This window comes from Anser brachyrhynchus (genome assembly GCF_964034855.1).
Source record: "Anser brachyrhynchus genome assembly, chromosome: 8".
In the NCBI taxonomy this organism is placed as follows: domain Eukaryota; kingdom Metazoa; phylum Chordata; class Aves; order Anseriformes; family Anatidae; genus Anser; species Anser brachyrhynchus.
This window is the reverse complement of record NC_137702.1, coordinates 890797-911551: the sequence shown is the minus strand read 5'-3', so window position 1 is coordinate 911551 and position 20755 is coordinate 890797. Positions and strand designations below refer to the sequence as shown.

The 20755-nt window shown below is 49.0% G+C and overlaps 1 protein-coding gene across 8 annotated transcripts in view; it reads right to left on the bottom strand.

Annotated features, from left to right (window-relative positions):
* The window catches only part of NEGR1 (neuronal growth regulator 1), a 322390-nt gene that overhangs the window by 160077 nt on the left and 141558 nt on the right, over positions 1-20755 (bottom strand). For 7 of the 8 annotated variants that reach the window (XM_080603526.1, XM_080603533.1, XM_080603528.1 and 4 more), the window contains one exon: positions 12-244. In XM_080603526.1, the coding sequence (XP_080459652.1) occupies positions 12-244 (233 nt within the window). Of the gene's footprint in view, positions 1-11; positions 245-9254; positions 9355-20755 lie in introns of those variants that run through there. The other variant, XM_080603532.1, reaches the window with a different exon arrangement.

Below are 20755 nucleotides of genomic sequence, written 5' to 3'. Positions count from 1 at the left end.
TAAACACATACCTTGTACAGTTAAGTGCACCTGCATCGTTCTAGGAGTATGCTGAGTTTGCACAGAACAGGTGTAGGGACCATCATCTGTCACATCTACGTCCTGTATCTGCAGGCTGTATTCTCTTCTATTTGCTGTCGCAATTGAAACTCGAGGATCTACTGACCACTTATCGCTTCCAGCAAAAATAATACTTGACCGATTCAGCCAGGCACCTTTTGAAGCTCCATCTTCCAAGTAACACCTGGGGAAAAAAAGTGAAACCATTAAATATGCAAATCTAAACATTTTCAAACACCATTAACCTGCCATTGATTTTTAGACTGAATAGAGCTACATTATCTTAGACTTGAACCTCAAAATACATGAGTCATTTGTTAATTCGCAAATCATCAGAAACCCAAAAACCTATCTTACAAACAGGCAATAAACAAGTAAATCTTTCCTCTGTATTCTCCCTGCCTGATTTCCCTGCTGTGAGGGCTCAGAGCAGCACCAGGGAGCAAGCTTTGTTTTTTCCTGAGCTCAAGTCTGCTCCAGGGTCAGCCCACGAGGACCAGCCTTAGGCCTGTGCAGAACTACTGTCCTTTTCCTAAGACACAATAAACTTCTGCTTGCTTAGTTAAGGAACCAAAAAACTTTCTCCACCAAAAACTATAATGACACCTCAGAAGCTAAAAAAATGTCTTTTTCTTCTCAACAGAGAAGAAATTGCTAATTCATGCTCAGGACATCTTGTTCAAAGTAAGCGTGCGCTCCGTTAGCATGGAGTTCCCTGCAGACAGCGATGAAAGGAAAAGCACAGTTCTGCTACACATTTTTTAAGACATTAATGGTATGGCAGTGACACAAGTAAGCGTGGTTTGTTTAAAATGCCATCCTTTAGCTTTTGCACAGTTATTGTTTATTAGCACAACTGCATCAAACGTGGTGTTCTTTGGGGCAGAAGAGTCACCTTAGCCAGAGCGCGGGGAGTAACGGCACCCTACAGTCAGACGAGATGCACCCCAGACAGATTCCTCTCTTTCTACATTGCAGTTCAGAAGTATTCCTCCATAAAGACTTTTTTTTGACTGAGTAAAAAGTGCAGCTGCAGAATGAAAATACATCTATCTGAAGAGTTTGACAGCATTTCGACACAATACCTCAGGGGTTTGAACACGGCACTGGAGATTGCGAGGGAATTGTGAGCTGAGTGCACCAGCCCCGGTGCCGCCAACTGTCCGAAAGTAATCAGTTGGAAAATACAAAGAACAAGGTGTATTGAAAAATCTAATCCGTAGCCCATTTCAGCATCTGTAGAATCAAATCCCAGTAGGACTATTAAAGGTCAGTGCTAATTGAAAATCTTTTCTGTAGATATGCAACCAAAAACGAAAACCCAAACCAACATCCTAGCGTAACGGCAGTACAACCTTCTACTAAGGTAATTAAGCCCTGCAATATACTGCTGTCGTCAGTATTTTGTGTTGTGCATTAGAAAACATTTGCAATTTCTCTCTAAAATAGCTTTTAATCTCCTATTGCTCACTTGCACACTGGGATGAGGAGAAACACAGTTTTCGGGATACTACAACGTGTCACTGACAAGTCCCAAGGGCAGGGCATCAAGCACAGTTACTGAAACTTGTAATAGCGGCAATAAGGAAGGGGTAAGAAGGAATAAGGAAGCGGGTAAGAAGCTAGTGAAGAATTCTGACGGCACTTCTCAGCAACTGGCTCTCAAGTAACAGGCGAGCACCTAGCTGGGAAGGGAAGCTCGCGCCTTCCCCTGCCCGCAGCCGTGGAGGTGCGGGAGCGGCAGCACAGAGGCACAGATCCTGCAAACATCTTTCTGAAACGTCTGGAAGGAGCCTAGGGACACTGGTGATGGGTGGGAGGGCGGGAGGCTGGACAGGCATCCACAGGTACTGGGCAGTCCCAGGGGCACTGCGACACGCGCTAGGGCAGCGCTCGGGCAGTGCCGTCTGGGTTCCACCTGACTGCAAATAATGACGAGCAAAGGCTGTCTCGACTAGGGATGCCCTCTTGAACTTCAGTCAGAAAGATGGTTTTTGTGAGCCGCAAGGAAAACGCATGAAGGAGCAGAGAGCCAGGAAAGAAAGCATAATGACGGGAAGAAAACCATTAAATACCAGCAAAGCACAGGCTGTACAAAGTACGGGAATACAGTGGGAACGCAAGCAGTGGAGATACTGCAAGCACCACCTGGCCACAGACAAGGAAATACTAGCTGCAAGAAGGGGAGGCCAGGAGACGAGACCTGAGCAAAAGAAATCAGAGCTAACTTGGGCAGCAAGCACGGGGACACAAGGCTGGGAGAAGCGTGCCCAGGAGGAGCGGCTCCGAACCGGAACGAGCACTGCCCCGCAGCGTGCCGTACGCACCAGGCAGAGCGCCCAGCGGAGTCCAGGGCAGGGAGGAGTCTGAACGGATTCATGGCTGAAAGTAGGAAACCGCAAATCCAGGGGCATGTTAAAAAAAAAAAAAAAGTACTATGTGACTGGAAAATAATAACCATTATCTACATTTAAGGAAATGGGGAGAGTGAATCAGGCAATTTTTAGGCTAACCACTGGGACCACAATAGAACTTAAGGCTTTAAAATGACTTCAAAAGTTGAAGGAAAGTAATTCAAAGTGCAACAGACTAATGGGACATTTTTATTTGATAAAGAGGTTCTTTACATGAAGGAAATCCAACAGCAGAAGATAATGCAATAAATCTCTTTGATAAAACATTAAAATAGTGCAACTATGGAAACTGTTAAATAGAAGAAAATGGTGATTTAGTAGCTTAAGCATATGGTGGCATTGTTTAAAGGGAAAAATGACATTCCCATTACGAATAAGAAACTAGAAGCATCGGGCTGAAATTCTTCACGAATGGATCATGAAAATAACTATTCAGTCATTTAATTAATGATCTCAACATGGAATCTGAATAGAAAGATAATTCTGATAGGAGCTGCGTGCGGCACGGGGTAAGAAATCAGCTTATATAGCAGGGAATTGGGATGTCAGAGGGAAGCATCGCTTTGAGGACAGAGAGCTCAACAGAAGCTTGTGAGTCCCTGCAGGAGTTTTGTGGGTTCTGGACTCATTCTAGAAGTGCAAGGAGCCGCTCTGAAATTCCTGCAAACGCTGACGTATTGCGAACCAACAGAGGGGAAAACGGGGTGAAACGGGGAAACCTCAGACGTTCCCAGGTATTTCTACAGCGCGTTTCTGCAGCGGCTGGGTGCGGTCAGTTATCGATGGGTGTTTCTGATGGTACGATTTCACTTAACGCTGGCGTTGCCATTTATTTATGTGTCGTTGTCCCCCTCCACCATGCAAGAAGGCGTTATCATGCTGCTGCTTCTCACCAAGACGAAGTCAGCCCCCTCCTCGCCCAGCACACAAAACAGCCTCACAAGTGCCCCACTGCCTGGGCAGCTCGTACAAACAAATTAGCTTGGCTTAGGAAGAGAAGGGCTAATAAAAGTTGAGATTTATGTGTAAGAATTAACGACAAAAGCGGGATTCCCATCAGATTTAAAGCGAGCCCTGGGACAGCGGCTGCTCTCCCGGCTGGGAGCGGCACGGGTCCTACCGACGCCAGCCTCCCGAGCGCTTTGCCCATGAACGCCGCCCCGTGGGTCTCAGGGCCGTCACGCTGAGGAAAGGCAAAACAGAGCAGCACAGAAGGCAACGTGGGACCTCTTGCTGTTTTATCTGATACACAAAAGTATTTTACATGCAATAGCTTTGTAAAACAAAGAAGCTTTGAGTATTAATGCCTGTACTCTCCTAGTGCAGGGGTGTCACGGATAGAGGTGAAAACCTGATAAACCCAGCTGCCTTTTATGCAGTGCTAATTAACAAAAGGAATGCAGTGTACAATTGCTGTGTAAAACATGAAAACCAAGCAATAAAGATCGAAGAGAGTTTTAGTTGTTGAGGAAGACTTTCAAGTTTGATGGAAAAAAAATCAAAAGGTATTTCTACAAATATAACAAGGAGAAACCATTTGGGGTTCTTGTTCAGACTGCCTGAGCGTGTTGGGTTGTGGAAGCACATCGGGTCCAACAGAAGATGATATTCAAAAGGGCTTGAAAACAGGTCCTTCCCCATACAGGCTCCTCCGGTACCCCAAAGCAACCTGTTCTCTACATTTACTCAGAACCCATGCATATTCCCTAACCCTGTGAGAATGAGATGCCGTGAAAATGTTGCACAACTTGGCTGAAATATTTTGCAGAGGATAGCCTCTGAATTAAATAGCAGCCAACGTGCAGTATTTTCCCAGTACGCACGCAATGTGCAATGGATAAAGTGCATATTTACTCCATGGAAGAAGCAATCAAATGATTCATCTCAGAAATGTTTTCTAATCTAGCCAATTTAATCCCTTTCTGTGTACAAATCACTTCTCATTTCTGAAAATGCATTTATGGCTCCAAAGTGTCCTGCAGGCAGCTTGGATTGCACATTCGCCCAGGCGTGGGACCGGGCACTGTAGCAAAGCTTCTGCTCTCCGCACCTCATTTCAGGGGAACGAGGGCAACAAATGAGAATTTTTTCCCCTTTAAATGAAGGACTGGTCTCTAGTTTTTCCATGCATTTATAATTTTCTACTAAAGAGCAGTCTTTCCACACCCCAAATATGGGGTGTAACCAACCGACTTTGTATGGATGAATGTTTGCAAAGAACCACCAGGAACGACAAAGCTGTCACGTCCTGGGGGCAAGGAGTGGGCAGGAGGCGGCGGTGAGGAGTCAGGGGCCTCCCAGGGCAGCCAGCGAGAGCTGCGGGAGGTGTGGGCGGACGGGGCGGCATGTGCCCACCTGCCCCCACGCCGGGCACAGCGGGGAGCTGAGCCAGGCCTTTGCCTTCGGACTGCATCCGAGCACTGGAGCGAAATGCGATAAACACCCTCAAAGAGGAGTCACCAAGCTAAGCTTTACGAAAAGCTTGCAATTTGGTTTTGCGCTGTGGGAAGATTTGCCCCGGAGGCTTGCAGACCTTCCAGGGACCTGGAGCACACCCACGAACGCTTTCAAGAGAGTAGGAGCAGAGGTTTGCTTTCACGCAACGCTACGAGGAACTGGGAGCCCCCACTGCAGTTCCCTCGGGATGAGCCTGGTCCTCCAGCGAGGAGCCCAACTCCTCAGCGCCGCCTGGGGCTGCTGCGCACAGACCGACCCCACGGCCGCCCACGGGCGGTGCCCGGCGCCCCCCTCCCCACCTCTGCTCCCATTCAAACCCCCTCGCACCATGGCAGCACCTTCTCTGGTGCAAGTTTTAAACTCCATGCACAGCACCGATTATTTTTATAAGTTAATAATAGCATCGGAGCACAATTAAGGAAAGCGTAACAATCTTTACATAAAAGAGAGCTTTGCTCTTTTTACCTTTACATTGCTTGGAAAATTATCGATTAAATTACAGCTGAACTCAGAAGATATTTCTTCTATTTCTAAACTTAGAAGATCGGAAAAAAACAGTTTATTTTGTAACTGATGACGGTAATCAGAAATTCTCTACTCAACAAGCATAAAAACTAGATTTTAATGTTAGTTGTCATGAGGATGAAGGTATTTTACAATTTTTCTAATCATTATTAATGGGGATGATCTTCTGTAATTTGCAAGCACAGAAAAATACAGGCTCACCCAGTTTCCTCAAAGTTTTTAATCCTCTCTTTTTGACGCCTCCCACTTTCCTAGCTCTCCAGTCTATTATTTCCCAATAATGAAAACACAGACCTATTCATCTCCATAAGAGCGTCTCTTCCCACTTGTTTAATCAGGGCTGTGCACGGTCCCTTCCACGACCGCCCCCCGAGTGCCGCAGCGGAGCTCGCGCCCCTGCCCTGCACGCAGCCTGCCCGGGGTGCGCACACGGCAGGCCTGCCGGACATGTTCTTGTCTCCAGACAGCCCTAAATACGTGGTCTGGGGCTAAATCTGCATGGTACTTGGCCAGTACTGAAAAATTACAAAAAGTCTTCATTAAAGTAAGACCAAAAGCTACCATTATCCCCAGTCCTTGTGCAATTACTTACTTGACCTGAATCGCAAAGCCGCGAGGATAAGTACCTTAAAGGCTGCCTTACAGACCCGTAGCTGAAGGCAGGCCCCGAACCCTTTGGCCAGGTGCCTCCACCCGGTGCCCCCGCCGCCCCGGCCCGCCGCCCAGCCCCTGTGACGGGGGACAGCTTGCGGCACCCCCTGGGGTGCTTCCTCGATAAATCCCCCCGCAGTAAGGCAGGCTGCAGGTCAGACCGCGAATCACTCGCGTGTAGGCTGGCTGTCTGACACCGGTAATCCCGCTGCGGTTCGTGTGACAAGGCCTGTCGCGTTTACCTAAAGTCCTGGAATCCTTTCTTTTCCCCGAAAAGCGAGAAGGATTTGACGTGAGGGATGTCTGCAGTTTGATGTAAGAGGTGCTTTGGGTGCCAACTCCCACAGCAGACGACAGCGTCCCCCTTCCAGCACCCTGCGGTGGGCGAGCTCTCGCCGTGGGGAAAGCAGGTGTGAAGCGCTTAATGGAGCTGTTATTGCTTACTGCAGCATCTCTTCTTCAGTGAAATTGGTTTAGGCATTGAGCTATAGCTGCTTTTCATTCAAAGAGAGCCTTTCTGCAGAACGCCTCTGCAAAAACCAGCGCTGCTGAAATGTCTCTGCTTTACCAGGAGATCGGCCTCGGGCCAAGCCGCAGGGGAGGGGAGAAACACGGGGCCGGGATCGGCCTGGGAGGACACCCCGAGAAGTAACATCTTTCCCCAAGAAGCAACATTATTTAGGAAACATGCAGATGTTAAAATATCCTGCAGAGGGAGACTGTTGTGTCGTGAATGGCCAGAAATCCGCAGACAGTTTCTGGAAAGTCTGATAAACAGGAGTTATGTAAAGCAAGGGAGATCAGCAGCTGCCGCGAAACAGCATCTAAAATCAGACCCACAAAGCTTGGTCTTGCAGCAACATGAACAGACCTAACAGACGTAACTTGGCTTTGCCTGGCACCTCCACTGTACGGCAGGTCCTTAGCTCTACGCTTAAAAATGCTTTCTGCTCAAAAAATATCAGCAGCATTCAGCCGGGATGTGATGGGGCTTCTGTACGCAATGGTGCACCTTCCCAGCACACGCTCACCCCCCTGCGCTGAGCCCTCTGCCCTTTCCTGGCTCACAGCAAATAAAAACCCACTGCAGACGCGTGTGCTACGCCTGCAACAGCACCAGACGGGCCAGCATTAGAAGATAAGTGGTGCTAATGGATGGAGTATAGATTTCAGTTCCTTTCCTCGCTGCAGCCACTGGTTCCCAGCAAACGTTCACGAACTTTGCAGCGTTCGATTTAAAGGTCCTGCAAACACTGCAAGCGCTGCTTCGGTTCCCCAGAAAGCCCCTCAGTTCTGCCCCCACCACACACACACACACGTCCCAGCCCCAGCGGGTCACCACGTCAGCAGGTCACCACGTCACCGTGTCACTACATCACCACCCCACCGCGGCCACCGCAGCTTCTGCTCCCCAGCACCCCTTTGGCTGTGGGGCCGCCGAGCCCCTCTCCTTCCCCCTCGGCACCCTGCTTCCTCCCGCAGCCAGCAGTCCCAGCGTTCCCGTTGTGTTGGTGGTGGAAGGAGCTCTGGCTCCGTGCTGAAGTGGGAGCGTGCACGAACGGGCCTTTTTCCTCTGATCTTTGCTCTGAAAGTGTTCAGCTGTCAAATCACCGTAAGCTGTAGTCGGTACCAAACCCTTCCAGAGGAGGATTTCTTTCCAGGCTCAGAAGATGTTGTGTGCCTCCCCTAATGAGGACAGAGGTCTCCAAGCCCATCTCTGTCCACGTGCCGGGCAAGTAGGTGCTGGAGGAGAGGGGTCCCTCCAGAGCTGCTCAGGCAGGATCCCTCCAGGAAAATATCCTGCATGAGGCTGGGCCGAGCCTCCAGCTGGGAGCAGCCTCCCACCAGCCGTGCCCGGAGCCACCCTGGGCAGGCAGCACACTGATGCCTCACGCTGACACCAAACAAGCGAGCGCGGTCACAGCATCTGCCCCCTTTTAAGCTGAACACCCTAGACGCGTCTGAGACTTTTCTACCTGCTGTTTGCACCCAAGTAATTCACTTAGCACCGTATCAGCGCACTTACTGATAATTGCCTGCTTTAAAGGGAGGCGTTCTTCCACGCCAACCAGCCCCTGTCCTGTGACGCTCAGCGCCCGTTACGCTGCCTTCCAGAGCAGCCATTTAGAATGGAGAACTGCAAATTCAGGCAGAAACCGAGATAATTCTTTAAATATTTGCTGACCCATGGACTTTTTCAAAAGGAATAGATAACCGCATGAGCGTTTCATCTGGCAAACTGCCTGAGATAAATGGGGATTCGTGCTACCTGAACTGTTATGAGTAATTAGCATAATTAACCTCCCTGCTCTGCTCCTGTGCCACTTCCACCATTCCAGAGCACCGACACAGAGCTCGTAACGTGAGCACAGGTCAGTTTTTCTGCCCTGCAGAGGGGCACGACAGAGCTGCCCGGTGCCCAGCGACCTGCCGAGGAGACAGACGGTGGAGAGAGAAGGGCTGAGGGACAGCGAGCCCGGCCAGCGCCCACCGGCGTCGTGCCCCGAGACGCCTCAGGATGCTGTACCTGCCCCCAGAGAAAAGATGGAGTCACCTCTGCATAGGAAACTTCCTCATGGAAAATCAGCAGAATATAAGTAATAAGTAGCATAAGAAGACTTTTAACTGAAAGTATAATTTGGTGGCTTTTTTTTTTTTCTGTGAAACATGTTTTAATCATTCTCTAAAAATATTTTCCCAATCAAGGGCCAGAATATCTGCATTAATTTAAACAGACACTGCTCTAATTCAGTGCTTATCTGTTTCTGTGCTAAAGGGTGATTTTAGGATATAAAGGGTGATTAATTAATTAAATATTAATTAAGGGATTAAATAATTAAGGATTAATTAAAAGATTAATTAAAATCCTTTAGGACTTTAGGACATAACAGGTGATTTTAGGAGTGGTAACTCTGGGATGTATGTGATGCAAAGGCTGTATTTTCAAACCAAAATTGATAAACCAACAACTTAACTCCTCTTCATGGGGCCCTTCCCGTTTTCTCCGTAAGCAAGCGGACGTCAGACCTCCGGACACTTGGGAAGGAGCCGCAGGAACCAGGGAGGTTCCGGTCTCCTCCGGGGATGCTCCAAATGAACTTCGGCAAATTCATTTTTTCAACCCCAAACAAGCTCACCAAGAAGTACCTCTCCTCCTCCTCGCTGCTCGATCCGCCCTGCCGGCTGCTCTCGCTCAGCACCCCCAGCACCCCCGGGGACATCCTGCGCCCCCGCCTGCGCCCGGAGGCAGCCCCGCGCCTTGGGGGGGACAGGGAAAGCAAAAGCATCCCAGCTGCCAGGATTCATCTGTGGCTGGGTTTTTACGTATATATTCCCACCCTTTTTCTCAGATGTTTTCATATCAAAATGAACAAAAAATACAGTGTAAAGCTGCGAATTATTATTTTTAATTACCTCACGGAAGCACAGATTTTCTCTTTGAAGACCCAGAAACAGCATCGACCAAGGTGCCTGGTTCTGACAGTCTCGGTTTCATTTTCAGTGAGTAACTCCTGGCTTAGCCATATTGTTTGAAACTTTGCAAAATGCTGGCTGCCGCATTTGATATTTATTAACTCCTACAGCTTTGTGATACAGGAACACGCACTTCCCAAAATTAAGAAAAAGAATTTTCCCATGCAGAAAAGTCAGTAAACAATTTGCTGCGTGGTTTTGTCCTCATTATTCTGCACTATTTCTTAAGGGAGAGGAGCCTTTGAAAATTTGAGAGCCCATCATGTTTGTTTTACAGCAATAGATAAGTCAGCTGTTTCTTCTGATGGTGAAAGCCAATCCAGATGGTAAATTCTTTCCCTGCTTTTTGCCACATGACAATGAAACACAAATTAAAGGAATGAAAAGCAACATAAGCTCTGAGACCATGGATCTAGGCAAAGGATCTTGCCTAGAGAATGAGAAAGCATCGGGTCTATGAAAACGCTGTGTTACTTTCCAAATCTTCCACATCACAGCATTTTCTTCAAGGATTTTAGCATTCAGAAATATACAACGGAATTAAAACAGCTATGATACTAATTAACTGCGGTTAGTTCTGATTCAAAACAGATACATCAGTCCTTATTTTTAATGCTAAAACAAAACAAAGATTTCCCCACTGAAGTTCTGACAAGAAGAGAGGGCTAACAACTGCAGATTATTACAGTCTCACACACCAGGGAAAAAATAATGAGCGTGGGCCGGCTGCTAGGCTCCTCACCCCCATAACCACGGCAATTTGCTAACGAACACAGCGGCGCGGCTGCGCCAGCTGCGAGGGGTGCCAGAGGGTGCAGGAGAGCCCAGGCCGGCACCGTGGTCGGGGGGGGGACGGCCGGCGAGGAGCTGCCCCGCTCCCCCCGAGGGCAGCGTCACCCTCGTGCCACCGGGTTTGTCACCGGCCCCGCGGGGACACCGGGCAGCGCCCCGACAGCCCCGGGGAGCTGCGCTGGGAGTGCTTCCTGGTACTTGGACAGTTACAAAAACAAGGCAACAAGAAAGCGCAAAATGAAAAGCAAAAGCAGGCATCTTCCACTGGCCTTTACACGGATCTGCAGGCCTTTTTTCGTATTGTTAGAAGTTACTAACTTCTGGCATACCGGTCAGTCTGAGACACCTATTATTACAAATCACGTCACTGGAAAAAGGATAAAGTGACTGGACTGTTTCCTCTGCCATCTGATTTCCTAATATTCAGGTTTTATGTTTCACGTTTTTTTCTGAATAGGCTATTTTTCACTCAAAGCTTAATGAAAAAAACATTATGCCCAAGTGAAACAAGTTGTATTTTAAGATTTACTTATAATAATATCAACAATATGGGTAAATAAGATACACAAGACAGGAGATGATTGTGTACCGTGTCGTGTCCTTTATCGGATCGGTATTGACCCGGGACTCTTGTTTGAGGAGGTAATGCTAACCCTGCAATACAATTCTCTCCAGGTTGGTTTAAGTAAAATAATAGAGTTAATGACAGAAGCAAAGCTACCTAGAGAGGTATAATTCATCATGGAGTGTTTCATGCCATTATCTTAAAAACATACAGTGTAGTAATCACTTGAAGTAGTGATAACACATAATTGTATGCTTCTCATAAATTATAGGTGAATGGGAGTTTCAGCTAATGAGTGCCAAATAGCAGCTCAGGAACTGTAGTGATTACAGAAGATGTGGTGATGAATGCATTTATTATTGGGGTATTGCAAATCTTTTTATAGCAGAGATGGCAAGTTTAGAAATAAATAACCAGCCACAGAGGCACCTGCGAGTCCGGCCAGGACAGCCAAGCTCTCCGCGTGCGGTTTAAGGGCACAGCAACGCTGTGAGGCCGGTCAAAGCAAGACGAAACAGAGAGAGGAGTCTGACCAGAACGTCTGCGTCCGTGTGTGCTCGCATGCTGTTCGCCCAGCACCTGCCAAAGAGGAGCGTTCTGCACACAAAGCCATCTCTTCCACCGGCTCTCACGGAGAAGCACCGCGCACACGAGCGCCTCCGGCCGCTGCCCAGCGCAGGGCGGCACGCGCCGGGAACGGAGCCGTGGGGAAAGGGCGCACAGCAGAACTTCAGGGAAAGAAGATGCGAGTTTAAAAAAAAAAAAAGAAGAAAAAAAAGCAGCAGAAGAAGTAGAAATCCAACAGCAGTGTTGCTCCAGCACACGCCGCAAACGGCAGGGCACGGCGCTCTGCGACAGCCGTGTCCTGGGTGCTGTGGAGCGGCCGCATTCCCACCCCGCCAAACCCCCTGTGGGTGCTGCACATCTCAGTGTTGGTATTTTTCCTCTTTGTCTGCAAATTCCAAGCTGTCTGGGTCAGCTAATGGTGCAATATTTTAGGATTTTTGTTGTAACAACTCGAGTATTCCCTTGCTTTTTTTCTTTTTTCTTTTTTTTTTCCTTCAGAGAAGCAGATTGTGAAAATATATTAAATTTTAAAAAGAAAAGGAAAAAAAAGAATGAAAATATTCTGGCATTCTGTATTGTATTTTGGCATTTTTACACATTTCCCTGCAGCAATTTCTCGGCAGCCTGGCAGGGTGCTGTGTGAGAGCAGCCACTGTTGCTTCTTTCATCACTGTGCAAATAATCCAAAAGGCAGCGCAAGAGAAGCAACCCATTTCTCTGAAGTTTCTGACATGATCATAGGCCTGGGCTCGAGTCCCTGCTCCCGACTTGGAATGATCTATGGCTGAAATCTTTGCTCTTTGTCAGGCAGAGCAGAGACTACGTGCAGGTGTACTATATTTCAGGTCAGGATCTAATACATTTAGGGAAGTGCAGCTAGCAGACAAGGCCATTTCACCAATTCCATTTTTGTGGAAATATTTGAGAGGTTATTTTCATCCCACTGCAAAATGAAAATAAAATTTAAAATCTCAGAGGCTTCCATGAAATAGAATTTTCCACCCAAACTAATAACTAAATAACTCAATTCATATGACTTCTACTAGGGCTGATACATGATTTCGTCTGTGCTTATCTCTCGGAACATTTAGTTTTCTGATATACTGCTGTTTGGAATCCTAGTAATAAATAAAAATCACGGAAATCTAATTGTGCTGCAACCCGTCATTATTACGAAGCTTTCAGGAGGAAGAAGAATGACCTCTGTACTCAGAAGAGAAGATGAGGTTAGAGACGGAGCTGCGCTGGCTCGTGCACACCCAGGAGCCTGGCGCAGGGACGTGCCCAGCTGCAGCCGCCGCAGGCTTGCTGGCCCCGCAGCACCGCGGCCAGCAGCACGGCTCCCCGGGGCTGCCGTCGGCACCGCTCAGTGCCGGCACCGCTCAGTGCCGACGCCGCTGGCCGAGCTCCCCAGTGCCAGCAGCACCCCTGCAAGCCGGCGGGGCTGCTCGGCAGGGCCCGCAGCCGCTCAGGGCAAGCCTTCACACCGACGTAACCCATCGGTGTCTCGAGGCTTTGGGAACCGCGCCTGTGGGGTAACCGCAGGGGGTCCCGGCGAGGTGCCCTGTGCCGGGCACGGCCCCCTTGCTGGCCCTGGTCTCTCTGCTTAAGCTCTCTGCGAGGAAAGGCAGGCAAAGGCCTCGCCTCACTGCAGCAGCACGCCAGCGAACTTCATCTGCTCTGTAGTCTCAGCACTCGTTTGAATTTTCATCTTTTAAAGGATATATCCCGGATCCAGTCCCTTCCCCACCACTCACATTTAAGATTTAAACAACTCTTGCCACACATGATAATGGAAAAGGTTCAGAAAAGCATTTGCTTTCAGAATGGCAAAGCACAGCAGAAAGGCTTTGGAATCACTGGAAGATAATAAATTGAGATCTTGTTTCACACAGTGCTTAGTCTTCTGGTTTTTATAGAAGAAAACCCTGTATAATCTGATACACTATCTCCCTACCTTTATGACTCAGTGGTGCAAAGTGTGAGGACGGCACTGGGTGTTTCGCTTACCTCAGCTGCGGCAGCGCTGCCTGCACCCGCGGGGTGAGGCCGAGCTGGGACGTGCCGCACCTGCCCGCCACGACAGCGCAGGACGAGCGGCAGCAGCGCGAAGCTCGCTGCTCTCACAAGCAAAGTAAGACGAAAAAGTAAGAACTGGCCTACACGTGCCTCTTAAAACGGACTGAGCTTAAGACAGGAACGGGTTATTATAAATCTGAGAAGATGACTTAGATTTTTTTACAGATCTTCAAATGTTGTGCCTCGGCTTGTCATTTTTATGCCTATACTGCTAATAGGACGAACGTTTTCTGAGCACCTTAGCAGCCTATTCTCATTTTCCATGCCATATTTCCACTTGACTCATTCGTTGTGAAAAGAAACGTCACCAGAGCAGTGCAGCCTCGTACAGCAGGCGGTCGAGGCAGCAGATGCCCAGCAGCACCTCCACCTCCGCTCGGCCGGCTCTCTGCTCACCGTGAGATGCCGCCCGCAGAGCGCGCGGGACCACCACGGCCACCGGCCCCCACGCAGCGCCGAGCGGGTCCGGCCGAGGCAGGATTTCACCCTGCTCCGCTCAGCCTGGCTGAGGGCAGCGCCAGACGTGGCCCTCCAGAGGCCGGCCGGTCCGGCACCACCCGCACGGTGCTGCCCAGTTTACACTCCTGCTCCTTACCTGCGGCCCCGCTAAACTGAAGCCAAACGCGACGACCAGCCTGGCAAACTTTTTTCCTGCTCCCAAACTGCCGCTGGGAAGCAGCCCGGCACGCCCACCCAGGGGCAGTACTGCAGTCTCCCATGGCTGACGTCTCAGCGCCAGTTGTGCGGAGCTCAGAAATGAGCCTGGTCGCCACACCGACGCTGGTGCGCTGCATCTGCCGCCTGCCTGCCGCCCCTGTGCAGCAGCAGCCCCTCGGATTCATGCCTGCGCACCAGGCGCTTCTCACCACGGGTTGTCTGCTGAAGACGTGAGTGACCAGTGCACACAGAGGAAGGATGAGCAATCTGTCCAAAAAACCATCCATTGACTTACTGCGTGCAAGTATCTTTACAATTACTGGGAAATCCCCTTTCGAATGTGTTCAGAGATGACTGCAGGTTGCGTGACTGCCCTGAGGCAGAGTTGGATATAACCTGGCAACATTTGCGTAACCTTTGGGTAAGAACGAACTGCTCTTCGGTAGTTTCCTTCAGTACGTTACCTACAAACAGACCTTTTAATAATAACTAGTGGGAATTCCTTTTTTTCTTTTCATTTTCTTTTCATTTGAAAAAATATCCAGCTGTCTTACTGATGTGCAAAATATGTTAGCTGATCATTTTACTTGCAAAAGAGGCGGAACGACAGAACCGCCTCTTCTGAAAGTAACGATCTCACATCTCCTGTGTCACAGAACAAATAGGCTTTTTAACAATGAATCAATTATTGATAACCTCTATATGTGGTGCATTAAAATGCCGAGTGTATTAACAGGTGAGGTAATCAGACCGCAAACATACCATGTACATTAAAATTCATATTTAACTAGAACAGCTGCAAACAAATCTCTGTACATTTTTACATTAAATAATGTCTTATGCTGTTTTGACTAGTAAAATCAGTGCTGGCCAGAGAATGATTGCGCGGGCACTTGTTTCATAAACCGTAGCTAACTGGTGTTGGAAGCATCAACCATTCCTCCCGTCCCGCGGCTGGCCCTTTGCTGGGCACGGCTGGCTCCTGGCGCTGGGCAGAGCTGGGAGCGCTCCGGCTGCCCCATCGAAGTCCTCAGCGGGTAACGGGGCTGCTTGGCTGGATGGCGGCACCTCCTGCCTCTCGCCCTTCTCCGCTCCCAGCACTGTGGCTCTCTGGGAAGCCACGCACAGCAACTCCCCTCCCCACCAGCCTGTGACTGTCCGTTTCCCGTATGACACAGTTACACACGTCGATGCACATAACCAAGGACACCCGCTGTGGTAACGGTGTCACTGTGTTCCCTGCACCCATCACCCTGCAGTCTCTCTATAGGCACACTTAGGATTCCTACGCCTTCTCGGAAGGCTGTTTGAAGGTAAAATCAGTTATGGCCAAGCCCAAACACGACCGGGTAGCACGCTGAGAAGGATGGAAAGGCAGCGGCCGAGTGGTGCAGTGACACCACACATCGCCCCGCAGCCCCACGAGGCAGCTGGCAGTGGGACCCCCCCAGCACGGCCCTCGTGCCCCCCGGGGTGCGCTGCACATCCCGCATGAGGATCGGGAACGCTTCCCTGGAAGGAGCTATGCAGTACGCCATCGTGCTTAAAAATTCGTCCCACACATACACATCTATTTATCAATGTTTATTTAAATTAATGGAAAAAATTTGTTTCCTTCTTTAATTCCCGGAACCAGGCAAGAGCCAGCCAGCAAGCGCAGCCTGTTACACCCCGAGCACGCACAGGACTGCTGAACGCCAGAGGGTTACAGCCCTGCGGAGCTTGGGAGCCTTCATCATAAGAAACAGGCACTTTTTTTCTTTTTTTCTTTTTTTTTTTTTTTGATTAAATATACCTGGAAGGAATTTAGCTTGACTCTCAGCAGTAAGCTGAACTCACAGTGCCGGGAAAGAAAAAATAAAAAAAACACCCAAACAAACCCCAAACCTGACCACGTTCCGGGCAGAAATAATTGAAAGTCCATGTCGAACCTCACCGTGACATTTCTAAAGAGTGACTTCATTAAAAATAGCTACATTTCCTATGACTGCTAATGCACCTTTCCCACTCCTTCCTAGACAAACACTTTAAATGCTGCTTCCCAGAGAGCACGGAACGGTTTCAGCCGCCCGCCCACTTTGAGCCAGTTTTAGATTTCCGGGTTTCCTTTTATCTGTTGGTTTTATTAATGCAGCAGCCACACTCTGATATAAAAATGCTCAGAAACAGACACGGAGCAACGGGGCAGCGGTTGTCCTCGGGTGGGCACGCAGGGCAGGGGAGCACCGACATCTTCCCCGCGTCGCAGCTCCTCCTCCACGAGGCTCTCCTCGGGTAACTGCTCTGCTTCAGCAAGTGCTGAACGGGAACAGAGGCTTCACCGACTGCAAGCAATATCCCAAGCATATTTTTATATAAGAATTAGGGTCAAAGACCTTACTCTAGCAACTGCATAAAAAGAAAAAAAAAATCAAGAAAAAAGACCGATCCCCACAGGCACTAACACATCCAACCACACGCTGTCGGTGCTGTTAGTCCTGCTGCAGGGTGCGACAGAAAGCGGCTACGTGCTTTTAAGCGAGTGTTTCAAGAACAGAAGGAATACAGTCAGTCTAGGATGGTGAGCTGGGATGGCTGGAAAATATTTGCTCCACATCTTCTCAGTATTTTTAAAAATACTGCATTTGCACCATAAATAGCACGAATCAGAATGAGGTTATTAATCTTTGAGAGCCACATACAACTGAGATTAATCAGCTTGTCTCATAAACAGTATCTGCAACTCCAGAATAAAAAAGAAAAACATCTTCCTAAAGAAGAGACATAGGCATTAACCTCTTTTCCTCATCTTAAAATCACATCCCTATTGTAAAATATTAAAGTATAGCTTCTTTTTTTAACAACAACTAGGCAAACATCAATAATTTGGCCTGATCTATAACAGAGGAAAGCCAGCTGGCTGGAATTCGCGGGCTTGTTGAGAAAGTGTGGACCGAGCCACGAGTGGGGCACTGCCTGCCCACGGCCCCAGCCCCACGGAGCCGGCTGCCCCGGGCGGGTGCGGGATGTCCCCGCGGGGAGGTCCCCGCGCCGAGCCCCAGGCGGCCGCAGCCGAGCAGCTCCCGCAGCCAGTGCCACGCTTCCCTAGAAGGAAAAGAAACCTCCAAAAAAATGGACCAAACCCACCCACTACTGTCATACACGCTATTTATTTTCATTTAACTGTATACATTTTCAGGATGGTGCTCGGCTAGATAATTAGCATTTTTCTGATATTAAAATCGTTATTCCTTTCACTGCAACGATGTAGATGTACCTGAAATACGTCTTAATTCTTTGTTAAAGGAATAAATATGACATAACATCTGATTAATAAGAAAAGATTGCTATCTGCAAATTTCAGAGCTTGCTTGACTTCCCCAAACAAAAACGTAAGTCAGCGCCATCCCCCAAAGTCCCTGGTCCGGTCACAGGAGGGCCTTCTGAAAAAATCTGCACAGAAGTGGAAGAGACTCAAAATGCGAAACTCAGACTGGCAGAGCTGTGGCTCAGGGAACCACACCGTCATTTTGACAGAATAACCAAATTGCCGAAGCTGCTGCGTTCCGCCTTTTGACTTACACAATACGCGGAGGAAGGGAAAGCTGGCTGGTGGGCAGCCCCGCTGGAGGGTTACCCCCACTTCGCTTCCCCCTGCTGCGCCCCGCCGGGGACACCCGCCCAGAGCCACGTAGGGCGCGCTGCCGGGCACCGCCGCGCTGACAGCGCTTCGAATGCATCACGGGAATAAAATTGACGGGCCTGATTGCAAAGATTGAAATTACGCATTTCAAGGGATGATATTAGTTGCAAAAAGAGCGGAGAATTGGAACCTCAGGGTTTTTAAAAGTAAGCATGCTTGGCCTTTGTTTCTTGTTTTTGCTAGTAGAAGACAGAGAATTTACCTACATAATTGCACATAAATTACATATTTGCAGACCATTGTAAAAAATAATGACCTAGCTTTCAACTGTTACACATACTCAGCTCCAATTAACTGCAGTGAAAGCTCTGTGTTTATATCCAGGGAAGAATTTGACTTAATTATTTCCAATATTTTTAATACAAATTCTGTTTGTGTGTACAGAAGCGTGTTTATGGCTATCCATGCACTGCAGGATAATGGAGGGCTGACTTCGTGCACTGCCACAGATGCCTGATTGCATGTTTATCTATAATGGGCATTTCGGTGGAATGACCCAATAATTTTGCTGGCCAGACTTATTTCAATATTGCATGTTAATTGCTAGAGTGAGCTGAAAATAGATCTTAAAATAGGATGTAGGTGGTTAGCCCCAGGGGAAAAGAGGAATGAAAGATGGAGTGTGTGATGCTGGCTATGGTCAAAAAAAAGAGAAGCAGCAGATAAGTTAGGAGTAAAGGTAGGAGTGAGTAGGGAAAGAAAAGCTTGAGGTATATGGGGAGCGGCAGGGCTCAGATTTCGGCACCAGTCCGTGTGCTGCCTGCTGTCGGAGAGGCTGAGCGGTGCCCGCCACGTGCCTGCACGGGGAATACCTGCGAAAGAGGTTCGGTGAGCCCCTAGCACCATTGCAGAGGTGGCTAATGCAGAAAATGATAGAGACGCATTGCTGTGCTGGGAGAGTATCGAGAGGAGCAGTGCCGGACATCGCCGCAGCTGGGGGGCTGCATCCCGGCCTGCCAGGTCACGCCGTGCCGCGCTGCGCCAGGCGGGCGGGTGGCAGGGCAGCCGCTACGGCATGCACGACGGCAACGTTTGTAACGTTAATGCTTTTTGGCCTAAAAGCATTCTTCACAGAGAGAACAACGAGAAGTACTCCTGCCCTTCTGCGGCCTGCTCATGGTGCTTGCCTGGTGCCCGCCGCGGGAGCCGCGCAGCCAGGGGCACACGGACCCCTCCGCCCGCAAAAGGGCTGCACGTCAAGGCATTTCCTCACCGATACTCCCCTCCTCTTCCGAGGTAACCTTGTCTTAATTGTGTTCGCATTTGTTGTCCGGAAATTTAATTTTTACAGTTCTTCAGTCATGTGTCAACATATCAAAAATTCCTGTAATATTTATTCTCCTTCTGTGGATAACCTTGTCAATCTTAATTATAGCTTAGGGTAGGCAAACAAAATTGAATGCGTGGCTCCAGATGAGATGTACCATTGTTCAATATGCTGCTGTAATATATTCCGTACTTTTAATGCACCAAAGCATTTTAACTGCTGTTGCACACTGTGCACACAGTCATTTGAGCTCTCAACAACATTTATTTATTTAGATTTCAACCTATAAAACATAAAATAATACATTTCCGAGACTCTAGGTGCCCTTGACAAATAATTAAAAAGGCAGTTCAACAAATTCTCAAATACCGCTAGCACATCGAAAACTTTTCTCTGCATAAAACTGTACAAATGTCAAACTTCCTTACCTGAACTGTCACAAAACTTTACTTCCTCCTGTCGCCCATTTCCACTAAAATAGTAGCATTTACCTGCCTTTCTCACAAATTAAAAGCCCTTTCAAGCCAAAGGGAGTAATGGATTCTCAATTTCCAGGAGTTTTCTGGAAAGAACTCTGCCAGTTCACCATTTAAACCGTTTCTGCAAGCAAGTCCCATTTAGCTCCCTCAGCCACGCCAGCCGATCAGACCTGGCAGCTCCCTGGCTCACAGCCACTCGACAAATAACAGCCTCCCGCACCAACTCCCTGAAATTGCAATAGAAAGGGACAGGATGCTGCCTTTCCTGGCACCTGAGACCTAGAGCGTGGGCCAAGGGGCAAATGCAAAGGGCGGCTGCCCAGGGACCTAAGACGTGATGGAGAAGGCGTTTTTAAAGTTAAAGAGGAGGTGATGCACACTGCTGCGGAGCAAAGGCTGCGCTTGTGGACGCGGCCAGCTCACTGCAGAGGAAGAGCAGGCAACGTCGTGTGTGGGGAACAGAACAAAACTCTGCACATGTGAACAACCTCCTGTGCTGCAGGCATCTGCCCGAAGCAGCCCCGGGAGCAGCACGCAGCAAACCGAGGGAGCCGTGCCCAGGAAGCCCTGGCGTCACAGGGCCAGCGGAGCGTGGCAGAGCCGCGGGGCAGCGCGGCCTGGGGGGGCTCGGGGGGCTCAGGGGAGCTGGGCCGGAGCTGCCTCTGGCCCAGCACAGCGGTGACTTCCTCACCGGGCCGTACTCTGGCAAACCCTTCAGCTCTGCAGCTCTGCAAACCCTTTTATGAGGCACACCCCATGCCCACCTAGCACCCAGCAAGGCTGCGGTGCCATGCCCACAGCCTGCGTGAAAGTACCGCTACGCGCCTGACAGGCAGCGAGGGATCTGCATTTTCCTACCACACCTCTTCTTCCGAGCACATGTTTTCTGACATAGGAGAGAAGATGATTTAAATGTCCTTCCTTTCTCACGCTATGCTACCTGATCCCTCCATGAAGTATAAGGAAGATATCAGGAGAGACCATGAGCAGCAGCCAGAGGGTCACGTTAGTTGACACGGAGATGCTCTTTCATTTCTTTCTGTTCTCTCTCTAGACTCGAGGATCAACAAAGGAAAAGGGAAAATA